Genomic DNA, 18106 nt, shown 5'->3' with positions numbered 1-18106 from the left:
TCCACTCTGTCTTTACGTTACAACCACACCAATCTTTTCATGTCAGCCAGATGTACGTTTCCCTCCTTTCCACCCGAAATACACCAGAATTTGAAAAATGAGGCGCTGGATCTGAGAGTGTGAGATAGAGAAGGTGTTCTCTAAACCCTGACTATTCTTGTCAGGCCAAAGTCTCAAGGAGGGATTAGCTCTGGGTGAAAGGGAAGGTTCTGATGGCTCAGCTCTGCACTGTTAGAGGTTGGTCTTCTACGGAGGGACAAATGGAATTAACACAAAGTCCTTGCTTCTGGAAGGTCAGCACTCTGTGAGCCATCCCAGAGCACTGCCACTCTGTGGGGGGTAGGCTGAGAAACGGATCTAGTCACCTTGAAATCGGGTTGGAGGACCGGCACTGCCATCCTCCTGGCTGCGGTGGGTGGAGGGCAGGTGGGGCAGAGGCAGGGGCGGGAAACACACCAGAGGTGATCTGAGATCACATTGGGTCACGCCCCGGCTTGATGGAGATCCACTGCAGGACTGGAGGTGGGTGGGTGGGTGGGGGAATTTACAATTAAGAATTTGCGATTGTGACCAAGACCAATGACCCTTGGTCTGGTGGGATCCTGGGGCGTGGGGTCCTTCCTACCACCCAATTCTAGGTGGGGAGAGTGTCTTGACGTCTGAGTCCTGAGTGCCCCAGAGAAGTACAGGGCCCACATGATCCCCCGGGTGAGGGAGTGAGTGCCGGCTACCCTGAACACCCACCAGCCGATAACAGTAACAACAACACCGTTCCACAATTCAGCACTCGCCATGTGCCGGACATTGTGCTGAGGGCTTACATGCGTCTTACCTACCATTTGGCATTTCACAGCAGCCCCACGAGGTGGGGACCAGGATCTCCATCTTCTGGACCAGGAAACAGGCAGGGTTTCCCAGGCTTTCCCAGGCTGCCTGGAGTTTTCAAATTCTCCATGGCTCTGGGGCGAGTCCGGGAGTGATGCGGAGGCTACAGCTGGAAATCGGAGATTCCGCAATGGGTGCCGATGGAAGCTGACTGCCTTTCCTGGCCGGAGAAGATCATCGTTTGGTCAGAGCTGAGGAGCAGCAGGGGTTCCGGCCGCACAACCAGCTACCCCTCTGCAGAGGAGCGGACAGGCCTCCGTGGTGGCAGAGCTGGGACTCTCTGCCGTGCTCTCCAGCCCAGGGGCCGCTGAACACTCTGCCTGCTTCCCCTGCCTCTCCATTCCATTCCGAGAGGCCAGGGGTCCGTTTGTCATGTCACCAGTGAATCCCTGGTGCCCATGGAGGCCTGGCCTTCGGGAGATGCTCAGTCAATATTTGTGCAAAGAACGAAGGACTGAGGTGCTCAGCCTGCTGCCTCTGGCTGTGACCGCAGATCTCCCCTCCGGAAGGGCAGCAGGGGCTGCACATTTCCCTCTAGGAGTGCCTGTGGCAGTCTGGTGAGAAGCGGGTGGGACTGGCCTGGAGACTGCCCCCAGCAAATCCACCTAGGGTTGCCCCCCACCCCAAGCCACCCTTAGGCTCTCCCCAAGAGGCACAACTGGAGCAGGGCAGATGATTCATTGCCACATCTGCGAGGTAAAGTTTGGGGGGTAACGGGCTAGGGGTGTGTTTTGGGGTATTGGCACCGAAAGGTGGATGGCTCCCACTCTGGGTTCTGGAGTCCTTCCGTTGTGCTGGCTGGGGACGGGGTAGAGGCCATCTGGGCTCGGGGCCAGGTTGGAGCTCCAGCCGGACTTCTTGGGGGGCACGCAGGCTGAAGGCCCTCGGTGAGCGCCCTCGGTGGGAGGGCTGAGAGGGTATGGGAAGAGGTGCCAGTGAGCAGCCCCCGCCCTTGCCAGACGACCCCCTGAACCCCGGGGTGTGGGTCCCTCCGAGCGGGGGTGGGGTGGGGGAGTGGGGTTGGCACGGGAGCCGGCCTGCGGAGGGGGTGTCCGGAGCGCGGGAGGCTGGGGCAGCGCGGGGAGGCGCGGGGAGCCGGAGGGGTGGGGAAGAGAAGGGGGCGGGCGGCAGCCGAGAGGCGGGCGGCTTAGGGGGGGTGGAGCCCGGACCGCAGCGCCCGCCGCTCGCTCGGCGCTATAGCCGCCGCCGCCGCCGCTCCGGGCTCGGGTCGCCAGGCGGGCGGGCGGGCGCTCGGCGAGGCTCCGGCGCCTGCGGCTGCTGCTCTCCTCCAGCGCCCGGGGCTGCGGCGCGCTGGGTCCCAGCCCCTGGCCCGGCGCCCCTCGGGCCCTCGCGCCCCCGTGCCCAGTCCCGCGCCCTGCCCCGGAGAACGCTCTGCGCTGGCCGGGCCGCCCCGGGCTCGCGCCCCCGGGCCATGAAGAGGGGCCTGTGAGGGGCGCGCGGAGGCGGTGGAAGAGGAGGGAGGAGGGAGGCCGAGGAGGAGGGCGCGGAAGGCGGAGGATGCCGCCGCCGATGCCGCCGCCGCCGCCCGCCGGCCCCCGGCGAGCCTGACTCCAGAGCCGAGGATGGAGCCGGCGCTGGGCGCTGCAGCGGCTCCCGGTGCGCCCCCCACCAGGTATGGGCCGGGCCCCCGGCGGGCCCCCGGCGGGCGGGAGCGGACCCTCGCCGCAGCAGCGGGAGGGGCGCGGGCGCGGTGGGAGACGCCCCTCCGCTCGAGGACAGTCGCTGCCGGCGGTGCGGGCGGGGGGGTGGGGACAGCAGCGCGTTGGGCGCAGGAAGGGCTCCCCGGGAGGGTGGCGGGTGAGCGCCGCGACCACCCCAGCCCTCCCCGCCCCCATTCGGCGAGGGCAGCAAACTTGAGACGCGCGCGGCGGCCCCGAGGCGCCCGGCTCCCCGCGGCTGCGGAGCGCACTCGGGGGCTGCCCGGGGCTCACCGTCCCACAGCCTGCCAGGCTCGGGGTTGCTGAGCTGCCTCGAGACCCTGAGGTCCCACGTCTGCACCAACTTTCCAAACCAGGGCTGCGCCGGGAGGCAGGGGGCTGCCCCCGGCTTCCTGTGCCCCCCCCGGCTCCGAACCCGCATCAGTCACTCTGCGATGAGCCGGATGGATGGTGCAGAGACCCCGCTCACGGGAAGGCAGAACCACTCTGCTGCTCTTCTCTGGGTAGGACCCCGGGAGCAGCCCCTCCCGGGCTCCAGGAACCCAATGTTTGCTTTCACATAACAGCTCAGAGTGGCCCTGGCTGGGATGCTAGGGGTTAAAGAGGATCGTCCTAGGGTGGCACCTTGGCCCGATTTGCCGGGCCACAGGGTGCCCCCTCCCCCCAGCCCCGGCCTGCGGGTTCCCAGGATTAGGTTCCTCACCTCTGGTGCAGGTTTCCTTCCGATGGACTTAGACACTGATCCTAAGCAGGAAGCTCCTAAGAGGACAGCCTTGAGCCCAGCATCTTGTGGAGGGCTGGTAGGGCAGGGAACAGAGGGGACCTAGGACTGGGGCAGCAGGCAGGCACCCTGGCTGGGAAAGTAGCTGCTTTGGCAAGCCAGAGGAACTGTAGGTAGTAAGAGGCAAGCAGGTGGGCTGAGGTGCCAGGTACCCACCTCCAGGGCTTTCTGGATCCCTTACTGTGGGGCCGACTGTCTTAGGGCAGAGACCCTACCTGGGCAGGCGGTTCTAAGGCTCCATCCTCAGGAACTGGGGACGCTCACAGGCATCACCATGACCCTGTTTCTTTTTCCAAGTGTTCTCACCGACATGACTCACACATTGGATTCACCAGGGAGGTATCAAGCCTTCAACCTGTTCTCTTCTCCTCCTTCCTGGGTCTTCAGGGAGCAGCTGGGGAAAGGAGGGGGCGGATTTGCCCTTGGGCCTTAGCCCCTTGTGGGAGGCCAGGAGCCTGGCCCTGCAAACTTTCTTTTCCCTGCTATGTCTGTATTGGGGCAGGTGAGCTGCCCTAGGCCAGGCCAGGGTAGGGGCAACGGGGAGGAAGTCTCTGCTAATGATGCCCCCAGCCCTGCTGGGGCTTTGAAATCCTGGTCACACCCCCGTCCTGGCACATATACTTAACTCGGCCTCCTCATCTCAAAGCAGAAACACATTTCCCCCCTAAAATCCAAATTTCCCTCTTTGCTAAATATTGCAATGCTTTTGGCCAGAGGTTTCCTCCTCGGCATTGGAAGTCAGTCTCCTCTTAGAGACAGCTTTCCTCCTCCCTGCCCTCTCAGCCACCTCTGCCACGTTCAGGCCGCAAGTAGGAAGGATGCAGATCCCCCTTACCTCCCTGCCCTCCCCCCAGGGTTTTAGTTCCCGAGGAAGGGTGGTGCTCATGGTGCTGAAATAGGGGTCGTGTGTGCCTGCTGCAGACACACGGAGGTGTATGTCTGTGCTCCTCTGAGTCTGCAGAGGGGCTCAGAAGCCAGGTTCTCATGGAGGGGGGGCAGGGTACCCCTCTGGGTTCCCCTTGCCCACACCCCTGTCTCCTTCCCTTCGCCAGCTGTGGCTCTCTTTTTACTTTTCTAACTCACTCTGCATTGGTGCGGGGAGGGAGCATTTGATATTCATAATCTGATTCAGAGAAGGTCCCGAAGCCCTGAGTCACTGTATGGTTTCCATGGAAACAGACTTGTTCTGAGGACTCGGCGTAGCACGGCAGTGGTGGGGGAGAAGGGAAACATATAGTAAAATCGGGCTCCACAAGTGTGGCAGGAGTTGAGCCAACTCCCTTTGATGGGCGCAGGGAGAGTCTGGGCAAGGCTCTGAGGTCCCTGCATGAGGGGCTGTCTCTCCCCACCCACTGGGGTCCCCCCATCGGGAGCTGCTGAGCTTTCCTTGCGGCTCGTGGCAGACAGCTACTTCTCCCATGGGCCTCCTGGCTAGGTGTCCAGGCTCATCGCTGCCACCCTGTGCCTCACTTTCCTCCTCTGTGCAATGGGACGAAAGAGCTCCTACCTCTTGGGCGGCCGTGAAGGTCAAATACGTTGATCTGAGGCACGCACTCATAATGGAGCGATAGCAAATGTTCAGTAAGTGTCCTTAGTGTTAACTCAGGGGGTTGGAAGGAGCATGGGCTGTGCAGTCGCCTGGGTCTATCCCTTGTGCTGGTGGTCTTGACGTGGGGCAGGGCTGGCCTCCTGCTTTGGGAGACCCTCCCCCAGCCACCCCAGCCGGGAACCAGCCATCCATTTCTTCCTCCCACAAAGCATTTATTTAGGTTGCGGAGGGCTCGTCACCGTGCTGGGGAGCGCTGGCTCCTGTTCAAACCCCACCTGTCTAGGAGCCTTGTGGGAACAAATTCTCCAAGTCCAGATGGATGGGCAGCTTTCTGCCTCAGCCTCCTTGGGATTGGGCCAGGGGGAGAGGGACAGGACAGGTCTAAGCTCTGAGGAGAGAGGGAAGGGATTGGGGTGGGGCGGGTCTTCCTGATCCCAGAGAGGCCTCTCCCTCCGGATGAAAGAAGGATCAGGAACTCTCCAGAAAGAAAACAGACCCTGCCCTCCTCGCCCCCCCCCCACCCGTTACTGCCCAGCCCGCTGGGAGAGGGGCCTGCCCCCTTACCCCGCAGCACCTGCCTCGGCTGTGTCAGAGCGGTGGCTCGGGGACATCGCCGGCTCAACCAGAGACTCCGTCACCAGCCCTTCTTTGCCATGCCACCCTCCTCTCCCTGGCCTGCGGACAACCCCTCTCCCCTACTGTAATGTGGGCTTCAACTCAGAGCTCCCCCCTCACCCCCCATCACTGCCAGCTCTCCAAGCGGCAGAAATTCCTCCCTATCTACCAGTCCTTCCTTCTATTTCCAGATGGGAAAAACCGAGATTCTGGTTTGCTCCTGTGACCCACACCCAAGCTAGCAGCGTTTGCTCCCAGCTCCACCCCAGCCCTGGGGCAGCCCTTCCCTCTTCCCGGCTCTCCAGGTGGCCCCAGGTGCTGCCCGGCCCACACATTCCCCCCCCCCCCCAAATAGCAGTTTCCTGCCAAGGTTTTTCCCCTACCCAGGTCTCTCTGGACTGCTTTGCTGTCCTCATTGGTGTTCACAACACCTTCCATTTAATATCCTCTGCAAATTTCATTAACGGACTGTTTACTCCCTCTCTCAGGATCATTAATGAAGATGTCAGATAAGATCTGACCCAGTGCGGGGTCTGGGTAGCCCTGCCCCCACTCGCAGACTCTGTCCCCCAGCCCCTTCCCCCTGCCCGGCTGGCCTCCTCCACTCAGGACTCTTGGGACCTGCCCCCTCTTGCTTTCGGCCCCATGACAAGTGCTTAGGGCCAAGTCTGTTTGAATTAATTTTGTAAGATTACTTGAGGCGCTGTATCAAATGCTTTGCTAAAAATCAAGATATATTACCCTGCCTGCATTTCCTTCATCTACCGGTCTTGTAATTCTATCAAGAAAGCTATCAAGTTTGTCAGGCATGATTTGTTCTTTATAAATCCCCACGGTGCCACGTGGGGGCACAGAGTTCCCGCGTTTTCTAAATGTTTAGAGATTCCCTCTTTGTGTTTGCTCCTTGATTAGAGCTGGAAGGCTTTGAGCTGGGAATTGTGGGGAGAGCTAGTCTCCTCCTCTGGGCTGGAGAGCGGGGCACAGCTCTTCCCTTCTCCGGGTCTCTGCTGGGGGCAGCGAGTTGTTGAGAGCCCCTCGAGTGTGCTGCAGGCCCCAGGCTGGGTACTGAGGGTGGGGAGGATGGAGGGCCTGGGGCTCTCCCTCAGGGATTCTGCAGACGTGAGGAAGACAGACATTCCGAAGATATCATTAATTGAGTGATTGTCTTGAACAAGGCACTAAACTCAGATCTCATTTAAACCCCTCCCCTGCCCTGGGAGGTGGGTGTGGGCTCCCCTCCCCGGGTACCTGGGGCTCAGGGAGGGTAAGGCCGTCCAAGATCCAAGGTCTGGGTTTGGCCTGCTGCTATGCTGCTCTTAACCCACTCAAAGCATAAGTATAGGGTCAGGAGAGCTAATTGGGGTGGTTCAGCCAGAGGGTTTTAGGAGGTCAGAGGGGGAAGGAGGGGAAGTCTTCAGGGAGAACGTGGGAGAGGTGAGGACCTCACACGCAATGCCCCGTAGCCTGAGTCCAGTTCCCCACCTGGCCACTTCTGAGCTGTAGGAGCAAGTCACTTAACTTCTGGGAGCCTCTGTCTGTCACCTGTGTCACGGATCCGGCTGTAGTCCTTACTCCCAAGCTTGGAGACAGGATCCAATGAAGTGGTGCATGAAAGGTTCGTCACATGGTGCTGGGCCCTCAGCCAGCAGCCATTATATCCTCTCGAGGTCCCTGTGAATGTGGGGGCAGAGACACTCGTCTGATTTCATGTTCCCAGTGGGTGGCTCTCCCTACCACTTCTCGTTCAGGAGCCAGAGGGGTGACAGGGTAAGCCACACCAGCATCCTGGCACAGGGGCCGCCGTGCAACCAGCGGTGGGCTGGTGGTAAGTTCTAGGCTTAGGGAGCAGGGAGACCTTATCCTGGTCTTGAGCCCAAACCCTAAACCCCATTCTAGACCATTTCAGGCCAGGTGGGAATAAAGACGTTCTTTGGCATTCTCTTGGTTACATAGGATTTGGATGTTTCTGGGCTTTCTGGCTAAGAAAATACACCTTTCTCTCTCTGCCAAGCCAGAGTGCTTCCGCTGCTGGCTGTCTGGGGTGATACGGCACCAGCCGTGTCCACACCCGCTCCCTCTCGCAGTCTTCGTGATAATCTTCCTTTTTGTCATTCGTCTGGGGAGGCAGAGCCCCCTGGGAAGTGGTGAGGTAGCACAGACCTGTTTGGGGTGCCAGGGATTCAGGCAGGCAGGGCCATAGGCAGCCCCTGTCCCTCCAGCTGACACCCCGGGGACATCCTTAGAGATGGTCAACTGGTGTTGGGTGAGCCCAGGTCTGGGTCAGGGTGGATGCCCGGGACCCTGACAGCCACCTTGGCCCTGGCACAACCTGTCCCTGACCTAGTCTCCAGGTGCAGGGTGATGCTCTTACTCTCGGGCATGGCCTGGGGACTTATGTACTGTGGTTAGGGCCAGAGCTTGGGGGTCCTCGGAGCTGAGCTCGAGACTGGACCCCATCACAGACCAGCTGCACACACCTAGATCAACCCCCTCATTTGTCCGTGCCTCAGTGCTCCTCATCTGTGGGGGATGGCAGTGGTCCCTGCGGGTAGCACCCACTGAATGTGAGCTGGGACCGGGGTCATCTCTGGGCATCGGCTCCCGCAGCCCCCTCAGGTGAGCCTCTCCCATGCCCAGCCCTCCTCCCAGGGCCCAGCTGGGGTGGAGGCTGGAGACTCCAGCATCTGGGGACAGATGCCCCCCCCCCGCCCCGCCCCAGCCCCTCCAGCAGCAGCTGCTTGTGCTTTTGCTTCTGTTGGAGGTTTCCCATCCTTGAAGCTGGGAGGATGGGCCGAAGCCCCGTATCCAGGGGGTGGAGCCTCGGTACTATTCCGACTCTGGCTGTGGCTGCTGAGGAGGGTAGGGAGGGAGGGACAGGAAACCGGGGCCTTTCCGCCCAGTGTCGGGGCAGAAGGGTCCGCCTACCACAGGCCAGGCTGTGGTAGGACCGGCCTGAGGGAACGGGGCCCTTCTGACTCATCCCTCCTCCGTGAGGCGCCGGGCACACTGGGGCCTTGTGCCAGGAGGTCAGTCACTCTCCCCAGTGCTGGGGAAAACTTTCCTCGGGCCGGGCCAGGACCCCGCCAACCCGCGGGGCCCACAGCAGGACCGCGAGGCCGTCGCTGCCACCCCGACAGCAAGTGTCTCCAACCACACAGGCTGTGAGCGCTTCGGTGGAAGAGGCTGTGGTATCTGTTCTAACTTCCTTAAACATTTTCAGGCCATCACAGTTGGTCTGTAGGTTTGAGTTGCCCTTGAAAGTCACACTCCTGCTTCTGACCTAATGAGCACTTGCTCTGTGCCCAGCGCTGTGCTAGGCTCTTGATGTTCCTTGGCTTTCTGTCTCACAACCAAATATTTGGAAGATTCTGTGACTGTCTTTCCCATTTCACAGGTAAGGACAACTGAGGTCTACAGAGGTTAAGTGCCTCACTCAGGGTCTTGTAGCTATCAGGCAATAGCAGTGGGGCTCAAACCCAGGCCTGTCCGGCCCCACAGCTGGGGTGCCCAACCACCCCCCCAGTTACACCTGTGGGTAACTTTTCAAGGACGCTCGAGGCACCCACGGGGGTCTCCAGTGTCATTATGTGTGGATATCAGAGGGATCTGCTCTGGGCATACCAGAGCTCCTGAGAGTCAGCTGAGGTTTCTGCTAAGGGTGACAAGTTGGTGGACAGTCACTTTCTGGAACCACGACTATAAGACTTGCCCCACTCAGGGTGCCTGAAGGAACTACTGGTTCTGCCTCTGGGGTCCGTAGGTAGATGTGGGGCCCGGGGACTCTAAAGACTGTATACAAACACCCTGTTTGTGTTGGTGCAGATTCTGGGGAAAAGGTCTGCAGGCCTCACAGCGTTTCAACTTGCAGGGGCATCTGATCAGACCACAGAGGCTGATTCTGGACCCCACGGGACCTCCTTCCCTGGAAGGTTGCAACTGGCTGAGTTTGGCATACTGCTTACCTTGAAGGTGGTTCTGGAACACAGCCCCATGAAACTTGTCCTCGGGCTTACTAGGTACAAGGCCTTGAGGATGGCAGGCTGTACTCGGGGCTCTCTCTAGGAGACCCCTCGGGAGAAATCTTGTGCTGGGTTCGGTACCAGGAATAGTTAGTTGGGCATTTCTTGAGTAGATGTTATAATTCTCATCTCATGGATCCTATGAAACATGAAATATTTCTCTTTTCCCTTTGGCCGCCGGGTAGCTCTGATCCATCTGGGTAGCCCAGAAGCGTCTTGGCTCTTGTATGCTAATCTGGCTTCTAGTGCTTTCGGCTTTTTTCATACCCTTGTTTTTCACTTGCCTCATTTCACGACCTCACTTTTTTTTAAGGAAGGAAAAAAAAACCTGTTTTATATGTTTTAGCCTTAACTAAACAAACATCTCTGGTGGGTCAGCGTTGGCTACTGCTACCGCAGACCCAGGGATTAAGCACTTCCTTTCTGCAGTCTCTCCCAGTGGCCTGTTTGCCAACTTCTTCCTCCCCGTCCTGTTCCCCATGCCCCTTGCTCCAGTGCCTGGGGCTCTGGGGCCTCGGACCCCTCCGTACTGGCTCCTGGGGCTGGTCGGAAATCTCATGTTCAGGATCTTTAATCTTTGCCCTCCCTATCTCCTCAGAGCTTCACAAGCTGTTTTTAGGAAGAAAAAGTGGGGAGGGGAGTCATTTCCCCAACTCAGGCTTCCGCTCCTCCCAGCAGCCCCACGTCCCCTTGGAGGTCTCCCTCTTTTTCAGCTCCTGCCCAGTCTCTGTGGGCAGCACCCACTGACTGCTCTCCTTCGCGGCCGGCCTAAGCAGACAGAGCCCCATTCTGGCAGAAAGGTAGTGATTTTGACCCTGGTGCCTTGGAAGTGGGGGAGGGGAGAGCCGGCTGGCAGTGCCCTGGGGAGAGAACAGGAGGCACAGTGAGCTGCCAGTGCTGATTTCGGTGCCCCTCCAGATCTTGCGTGGGGTGGCTTTGCTGTCCCCCAGAAAGTTAATGAACTCAAATGGAACTGAGAGGCTCGGTGTGAGCTGCCTTCCTCCCACCTCGGTCTCCTTGCCCCCCCCCCGCCGCGGGGGCCGCAGGGGTTACCAGTTCAGTGCTTGTATATGCATGTATATAAATATTCCCCCGCACACGCATCTCCTTTTTAAAAACAAGAAGTAGGAACCTCCTATTGCACATGTGTTTTCTGGCTGTGGCTTTTTCTTATCTTGGGCGATGGGTCCATGTTCAGTGTATACAAATCTGTGGAGGTTTCTCTGATATAGTCGTTTGAAAAGAAGATCCCAGGGCAGGGGAGAATACTGCTGGTGAACGGGTTGAAGCCTCTGAGGTGCCCATGGGCGGGCTTAAGGGGGTCCAGGAGCCCTCTGACTGTGTGTGGAAAGTTGTGGATACAAATGAATCTTCCTGGAAAGAAGGACGTGTCTCTCCAAGAGGCCTGTGGCCCAGAAAAGGCCAAAGCCACAGCTCTGGGTTGGATGGGGTTTTATAGAGTGGAAGCTGGAGGGCTAACTCAGCAGAGGGCAGAGCCCCTTGGGGGGCTGCCGTGGACCCGGCTGAGGGGATGAGGCCCAGCTGCCAGCCCTGATATCTTCTTGGAAGATGACTGGGGCTTTCCCGCTCCCAAAGGAGCATCCCCCTGCCAGCAGGGGGGCCCTGACTGTGAAAATGGAGCATGGGGCCTTCCTGGAATCAGAGAACCCCAGTGGTCAGAGTTCGGAGGCCCTTAGAGTCGCTGGATCTGTGGAAATATGGAGGCACAGAGAGGCCAGGGGATGAGTCCAAGGTCACCCAGCCGGGGAAGGCAGGGCTGTTCCTGCCTGTGATACCAAGTTCCTTCCCCTGCCAGAGAGGAGTGAGCCTGGGAGGAGAGGCCCTCTGGGTGAGGTGAGGCTGCCTGTTGCCGCTTGCCTCTTGGTGTGTGGGTGAAGAAGCAAGGGTACACAGAGCAGAGGCCACAGCTCGGGTGGGGGTGTCATCATCACCTCTCACGGCATCCTGCAACATCACTGCCCTTGGCTGAACCCTCATGTGAGGCCGCAGCCGGCAGGCCCGGAATTCTGAACCCAGCGGAGAACGCAGGGCTAAGAGGCTGTACTACAGGATCTGGCCACTAGAGGGCAGCAGGCAAGCCGGTGCGGTGGCTCAGCCGCGGAAAGTTCTCAGGCTGGGCGAGGAGCAGAAGGAAGAAGGGGCAGTGAGCAGAGGCCTGCCTGGCAGGGGTCTGGGCACCACAGCCAGGGAGAGTGTCTGTCTCACCGTCAGAGTCAGTGAGATCTGTTCTCAGGTGCTTACTCGAGACACAAAGCAGACAAGACATTTAATGATGATAATAGTAACGTCCATTTATCGAGTGCTCGCTTTATGCCAGCCACTGTGTTAATTAGTCCTCACAACAGCCTTGTTAAAATGATCCCCATTTTTCAGGTGAGAAAACAGAGGCCCAGAGAGATTCAGAAACCTGGCCTTCAGTGGGGCTTGTGCCACAGCCCGTGTCCCAAGCACAAGGCTGTGCCATATTCTGTGCCTGGCATTGACTAAATGCTTTAATTATTTCAATTCTTGCAACCGCTATTATGGTTATACTCACTTTATGGGTAGGAAAACTGAGGCTCAGAGACAGCCAGTGAATCCAGGTCCACACACGTGCTAAGTGATACCCAGGTGGGTGTGCTTCCATGGCTTGAGCCCTGAGCTCTGAATTCTGGTTCTCCAATGTGGAGGTGTTCTTCACTCCCACCCTGTGCGCTAACTGGAAAGTGGCTGACTCTGGAATCTGAGCTTTCTGCTGGGATTCACCAGCTCCCCGGCCTTCCAACAGAAGTTACAGATTCTGGGCTCTTGTGTCTAAGGCTTGTCTGGATTTTGACTAACCAGAGGTGGAGGAAGGTCATACCAAAGGCTGCTCAAAGCCCGGGGAGGGGCCGTGGGGCTTGCAGTCTGGCTTGGAGGACAAGGGCATTGAAGAGTTCCTTGCAGTGGCCAGAGCTCCCCTGGGAACAGTGGGACCTGGCCCTAGGGCCTCTGGTTTCCAGGGCAGATGCCTCCAGCATACCAAGGAAGCTTGGCCAGTTCCGAGCCCCACTCTGCCAGGCTGGCAGGAGAGCAGGGGCATTACTAGGAGGGTCTGACTTTCTTCATCTTCCTGTTCCCATGCCCTAGCTTTGCCCTCCTGGGAGGCAGGGGGGTGGCTTGTGGCTGGGCCTTCGAACACAGTCCCGTCGTTGGTGCTCAGGCTGCACCTTGTGAACCCGAGTCCCACTTTCTTGGGGATTTGTAACGTCGAGATCCTTCAGTTACTTCTGATATATTAGCCAAGTTTCCAATCCTGGCCTTACGTTTCTCTGGGTTGGGGTGGGGACAAGTGGTAGGGAGAGAAACTTAAATGTTCCCTTCTATGGGTGAATTCTCCTTTTGGTACCAGAATCTTCGAGTTAAGTGAAATCTCTTCCAGCCTTCTCTTTCCCGTCTTGGTGGGGACCAAAGGGGATTAAGTGTAGTGGGTCAAGGAGGAGGATTCGAGCATGGGCTCCACAGCACACTGCCTGGGCTGGAATCCTGGCTCTACCCCTTAGTAGGAGTGTGAGCTGGGGAAATTCGTCTAACCTCGTAGAGCCTCAGCTTCCTCATCCGTAAAAGGGATATGACAACATCAACCACACAGGGTTAGTGTGAGGGCGAGAGGTGTTTTTCACTCCCACCCTGTGCCCTCATCTGTGATCCTTCCTGGGATAAACATCACGAGTGCCTAGTAAGTGCTTGCTTCCTTCTTGTCTCCCCACCCCCATAATTCTAGAACAGTGCCTGGATCATGCTGGATGTCTGACAGATCTTTATGAATTAGTACAAAGGGAGTCCATTCCAATGATGTGCATGAGGCCATTGCAACTGTAGACCCTTACTTAAATAACTTAAAAATACTACCTACACTATTATTAATGCTATTCCCTACCTGTTCCTTAGAGGCACTTGTCTTAGGGCGCTTAGGCAGGGTGGGCCTGCATTTTGCAGGAGAATCTAATTTAACGCAGAGTGGCAGTTTGCTCTGGGCATTTCATCCAACCCAGTTGATGGAGTCTGTGTTCTCTGCAGCCCTGGGGTGAGGTACGGGTGGGATGGGGTGTGGTCAGGGTTGTGGTTTTCTCTGATTGCACTGGAGGTGCCCAAGAATCTAGACTGTGTCATTTCCATATTTACTGCCACCTGGTGACATGGTACTCTTCCCTATAGGTACTGAGTGGCGTTTCAAACCTAAAATGGGACTTGTAGGCCCCAGAGCCTCAGCAGGCCCACTGTCAGCTCAGCTCAGCCTCTGCACCCCTCCCGGAGGCAACCAGACTGCTTTAGCTCTGTTTTCTTTCTGATAAGCTGATGGTAAAGGGGAGCACTGGCCTAAGAGTCTGACACAGAGGGATTCGAGTCTCTGCTATTCCTTATTTGCTTCTGCACATTTGCTTAGTCTTTGAGCCTCCATTTCTCCAGGTAAACAATGGGAATGAGGACCCTGACCTCCCAGAGGAGGCTGTAAGGAATAGCATGGTGTTCGGAGTTGGCCGAGCCAGGCAGCACGGCGGGTTTGGGAAGTGAGGATCCACGAACCCCTCCCCCAAAGGAGCCACGCCAAATAGCGGGATGTGGGAAGAATATTCACAGAGTACAAGTTCACCCCCTCAGCCATGGGCCTTGATCAACAAGCCCTTGATCACCAAGACCAGACAGCAAAGGGAAGGACCTGTAAGTGTTACATTACAGATCATCTCTACCCTTGTAATGCCCGGTCTTTCTCTTGCCGATTTACAAATGGGCTGGGGACATGAATGGGATGCGTGTATGAAGGCCAAGTGCATGTAAGCTGGAGGAACAAGGTCAAATCTCAGAGGGAAAGAGCGCGGGCTCTGGGGAACCTGTGAGATGTGCATTAAACCAGGCACATGAGCTCAGGCAGGTCACCCCACTCTCTGTGCCTCAGCTTCCTCGGCTGTGAAATGGAGCTAATCCTGGCCTCCCTGTGAAGCTCCTGGGAGGAATAACTGAGCGAATGCAGGTACAGGGCTTAGGAAGTACTCGACAGATGCTAACCAAAATAATGCTACAGCCTGGGTGTCGTAACTTAGAATCCGCGGACGGCGTCAAGGTCGGAACGCTCCCTGGTCCACTTTTGCTTTGAGTTTTAGGTAACCGTTCTCCTCTCCGGTGTGGCTGGAAGAAGAGCCTTCCTCCCCAGCTGTCCCTTCTGTGCAAGCCTCAGCGTCTGGGCTGTCTAGACGGAGCTGCCATTTCCACCTGGAGGTCTGGGGTGAGCCCCCCTGCCTTGCTGACTTCCACCCAACCCCTCTCGGGGAGTCACTGAAAAAGTCCAATTTTGAAGGGTCAGGCTGTTTTGTTGATTTAAAATGCAGAACCTGTGCTCTGGCCTAATTTTCTGGAATAATTTTTGACTCTGATACTGTTCCACGGTTGGGTGCTGAGCACTGTCAGGTTGGGTTAGTCTGGTCACCAGAGCTCAACAGAGCTAGCGAGGCCTCAAGGTATTTGTGGCCAGTGGATTTCTTCGCAACTCCCTTGGATGGTGGGTGTGTGGGGGGGTCCTCCCTGGGGTGGATGCCCGTGTGGGGCCCCAACTCTTGGTCAGCCGGGGGTGCAGGCTTGCCAGGAAGGGATGGGTAGGGGGTGCGGAAGGTGGGTGGAGGGCTCAGGAGGCAGGGGGCCAGATCCTAGGGGGTGAAAGGTAGCCCTGGAATATCTGGAACCCTGAACCACTGATAGGTCTGGGAGAGCAGCCAGGGCCCTTGTCACCCGGCCCTGGAGGGTGGTCTGTGGGGGAGAAGGGGTGGGAAGGGAGATGTTGAGAGACCAACCCCCCTCCTCAGAACACTTCCCCTCCCTCTCTCTCTGCAGTCTGTGGTCCACAGGGCTGCTGCACAGGCTGGGACTGCCGGCTAGGCCAGGAGACCTGGCAGCTGTGGACTCCCTAGCTCGGAGCAGCCCCTCTTTGGTGAGTGGTGGAGCCCTTCCTGCATTCGCTCTTGGAGCAGCCTGAGCCCTCCCCCCAGGACCCGGTAGCTGAGCCAGCCTCCTCTCCATCACTGCTTGGTTCTCTGGGGCCATTGCTGGGTCACAGTGGGGTCTCCGAGCGCCTCCTGTGGGCAGAGGGCTGAGAGCCTAATGGTGGAGGCCCTTGAGGACTGGCTCGGGTGCCCCCCCACCCCAGGAGCCAGTTCACTCTGCTGTCAGTCGGGGTCATCTGCCCCTTGCCCCAGTGGAAAGATGACCATGTGAGGAACCAGGTGCCTGCTCGTGGGGGTAGAAGATGCAGGTGGGCCCTGGAGGTGCTGGCAGGGGTGGCAGGCAGTGACAGGGGAGTGGCTTGAGGCAGGAACTGGTGGGCCCTAGTGTGTGAGCTGAGGAAGTTAGCTTCTTGCACAGTGGGGCCCCACTAAGGAACTCCAGATTCATGATGGGAGTCCCCTGCAGCATTCGTTAAACTCTGTGTGTGGGGAGTCAGTTTGTTTGGTCCCCAGAAGCTCCCAGGAGTCCCCAGAGAATGTAAAGTCTAGCCTAGAAGCTGCTCAGTCCTTAGGTGCATGCGTGAACATTGGGTAAGGAGTCCCTTAAGTCTGGGGACTCCCGGGAGACCAGCCGATCCAGGGGAGTAGGCCGGGCGCCGGCCGGGTGGTGCACCCAGCGTAGACTGCTTCCTGACCCCCGCCCACATTTGCCCGCAGACCTCGCAGGGTGGAGAAGCAGCCCCATGAAGGTGCCCAGCCATGCAATGTTCCTGGAAGGCCGTCCTCCTCCTTGCCCTGGCCTCCATCGCCATTCAGTACACGGCCATCCGCACCTTCACCGCCAAGTCCTTCCACACCTGCCCGGGGCTGGCGGAGGCGGGGCTGGCCGAGCGGCTGTGCGAGGAGGGCCCCACCTTCGCCTACAACCTCTCCCGCAAGACCCACATCCTCATCCTGGCCACCACGCGCAGCGGCTCCTCCTTCGTGGGCCAGCTCTTCAACCAGCACCTGGACGTCTTCTACCTGTTCGAGCCCCTCTACCACGTCCAGAACACGCTCATCCCCCGCTTTACGCAGGGCAAGAGCCCTGCGGACCGGCGGGTCATGCTGGGGGCCAGCCGGGACCTCCTGAGGAGCCTCTATGACTGTGACCTCTATTTCCTGGAGAACTACATCAAGCCTCCGCCCGTCAACCACACCACCGACAGGATCTTCCGCCGCGGGGCCAGCAGGGTGCTGTGCTCCCGCCCCGTGTGCGACCCGCCGGGCTCCCCCGACCTGGTGCTGGAGGAGGGGGACTGCGTGCGCAAGTGCGGCCTGTTGAATTTGACGGTGGCCGCCGAGGCCTGTCGCGAGCGCAGCCACGTGGCCATCAAGACGGTGCGGGTGCCCGAGGTTAATGACCTTCGGGCCCTGGTGGAAGACCCCCGGTTAAACCTCAAGGTCATCCAGCTGGTCCGAGACCCGCGTGGCATCCTGGCCTCCCGCAGCGAGACGTTCCGCGACACGTACCGACTCTGGCGGCTCTGGTACGGCACGGGGAGGAAGCCCTACAACCTGGACGTGACGCAGCTGACCACGGTGTGCGAGGACTTCTCCAACTCCGTGTCCACCGGCCTCATGCGGCCCCCGTGGCTCAAGGGCAAGTACATGTTGGTGCGCTACGAGGACCTGGCCAGGAACCCCATGAAGAAGACCGAGGAGATCTACGGCTTCCTGGGGATCCCCCTGGACAGCCACGTGGCCCGCTGGATCCAGAACAACACGCGGGGTGACCCTACCTTGGGCAAGCACAAGTACGGCACGGTGCGAAACTCGGCGGCCACGGCCGAGAAGTGGCGCTTCCGCCTCTCCTACGACATCGTGGCCTTCGCCCAGAACGCGTGCCAGCGGGTGCTGACGCAGCTGGGCTATAAGATGGCCACGTCGGAGGAGGAGCTCAAGAACCCCTCCATCAGTCTGGTGGAGGAGCGGGACTTCCGCCCTTTCTCGTGACGAGGGCTCCGTGGGCGGGGGTGAGGGGCACATGGTGTCGGTTTTGATAAAATGGACCGTTTTTAACTGTTGCCTTATTTCCCCCTCCCCCTCCGTCTTTGTGTCCTTCCTGCCTCCCCCCACCGGCCCCGCCCACCCTCCACTTCCTTCTGCCTCTTTTTGTCTCTGAAATTTGCACTATGTCTTGGACAGGAATCACTGGGGCAGAGGGGGCGTGAAGCGGGGTAGAGCCCCCAGCCCACCCCATTTAGACACACGGCTGTTGGGTCTCTGCGTGGATGGTGACAATGTTTACAAGCACCACACTCACACATTCGCATACGCACACATGTACACACACAGGCGCCCACGAGGAGAGATACCTGCAAACCACGGAACTTCGGCAGCATTTCCAGTGGCCCAGTGGTCAGGGTATGGTAGTTTTGCACTGTCTTACTTCCACAAGGTAAGAGGTTAAAAACAAAAAGGCCACCTCTCTCTAATTTATGAATGGTGTCTAATCCCTCCCCATCCTGCTTCCTGCCCCCAGTGCCCACTGCCCCCCCCCCCTTGGGGGTGAGCAGGTTTTTACTGTGAGGTGAATGTGGACCTTGTTTATTTTTTCCAGT

General features: G+C 58.6%; 2 protein-coding genes across 3 annotated transcripts; one reads left to right on the top strand and one right to left on the bottom strand.

Annotated features, from left to right (window-relative positions):
• Nucleotides 1-1562: 1562 nt before the first annotated feature.
• LOC121104829 (basic proline-rich protein-like) lies at nt 1563-2741 on the bottom strand. Its single transcript, XM_040639805.1, has one exon. The coding sequence runs from the start codon at nt 2739-2741 to the stop codon at nt 1563-1565; it is 1179 nt and encodes a 392-aa protein (XP_040495739.1).
• Nucleotides 2396-17564, top strand: CHST1 (carbohydrate sulfotransferase 1). 2 transcript variants are annotated; one of them, XM_040638992.1, is made up of 4 exons: nt 2396-2518; nt 14670-14791; nt 15394-15490; nt 16221-17564. In XM_040638992.1, the coding sequence occupies exon 4, from the start codon at nt 16263-16265 to the stop codon at nt 17496-17498; it is 1236 nt and encodes a 411-aa protein (XP_040494926.1). In that variant the 5' UTR covers nt 2396-2518; nt 14670-14791; nt 15394-15490; nt 16221-16262; the 3' UTR covers nt 17499-17564. The 2 variants fall into 2 exon arrangements, with proteins under 2 accessions (XP_040494926.1, XP_040494925.1); XM_040638991.1 differs by lacking the exon at nt 2396-2518 and adding an exon at nt 13620-14229.
• Nucleotides 17565-18106: the final 542 nt, after the last annotated feature.

Source organism: Ursus maritimus, unplaced genomic scaffold (assembly GCF_017311325.1).
Source record: "Ursus maritimus isolate PB19 unplaced genomic scaffold, ASM1731132v1 scaffold_23, whole genome shotgun sequence".
NCBI classification, from domain to species: Eukaryota; Metazoa; Chordata; class Mammalia; order Carnivora; family Ursidae; genus Ursus; species Ursus maritimus.
This window is presented reverse-complemented; position numbering and strand designations above follow the sequence as displayed.

What these genes read in the sequence shown, in the direction of transcription:
- LOC121104829 (XM_040639805.1), bottom strand. Translation starts at nt 2,741, where the DNA reads ATGGGGGCGGGGAGGGCTGGGGTGGTCGCGGCGCTCACCCGCCACCCT.
- CHST1 (XM_040638992.1), top strand. Translation starts at nt 16,263, where the DNA reads ATGCAATGTTCCTGGAAGGCCGTCCTCCTCCTTGCCCTGGCCTCCATC.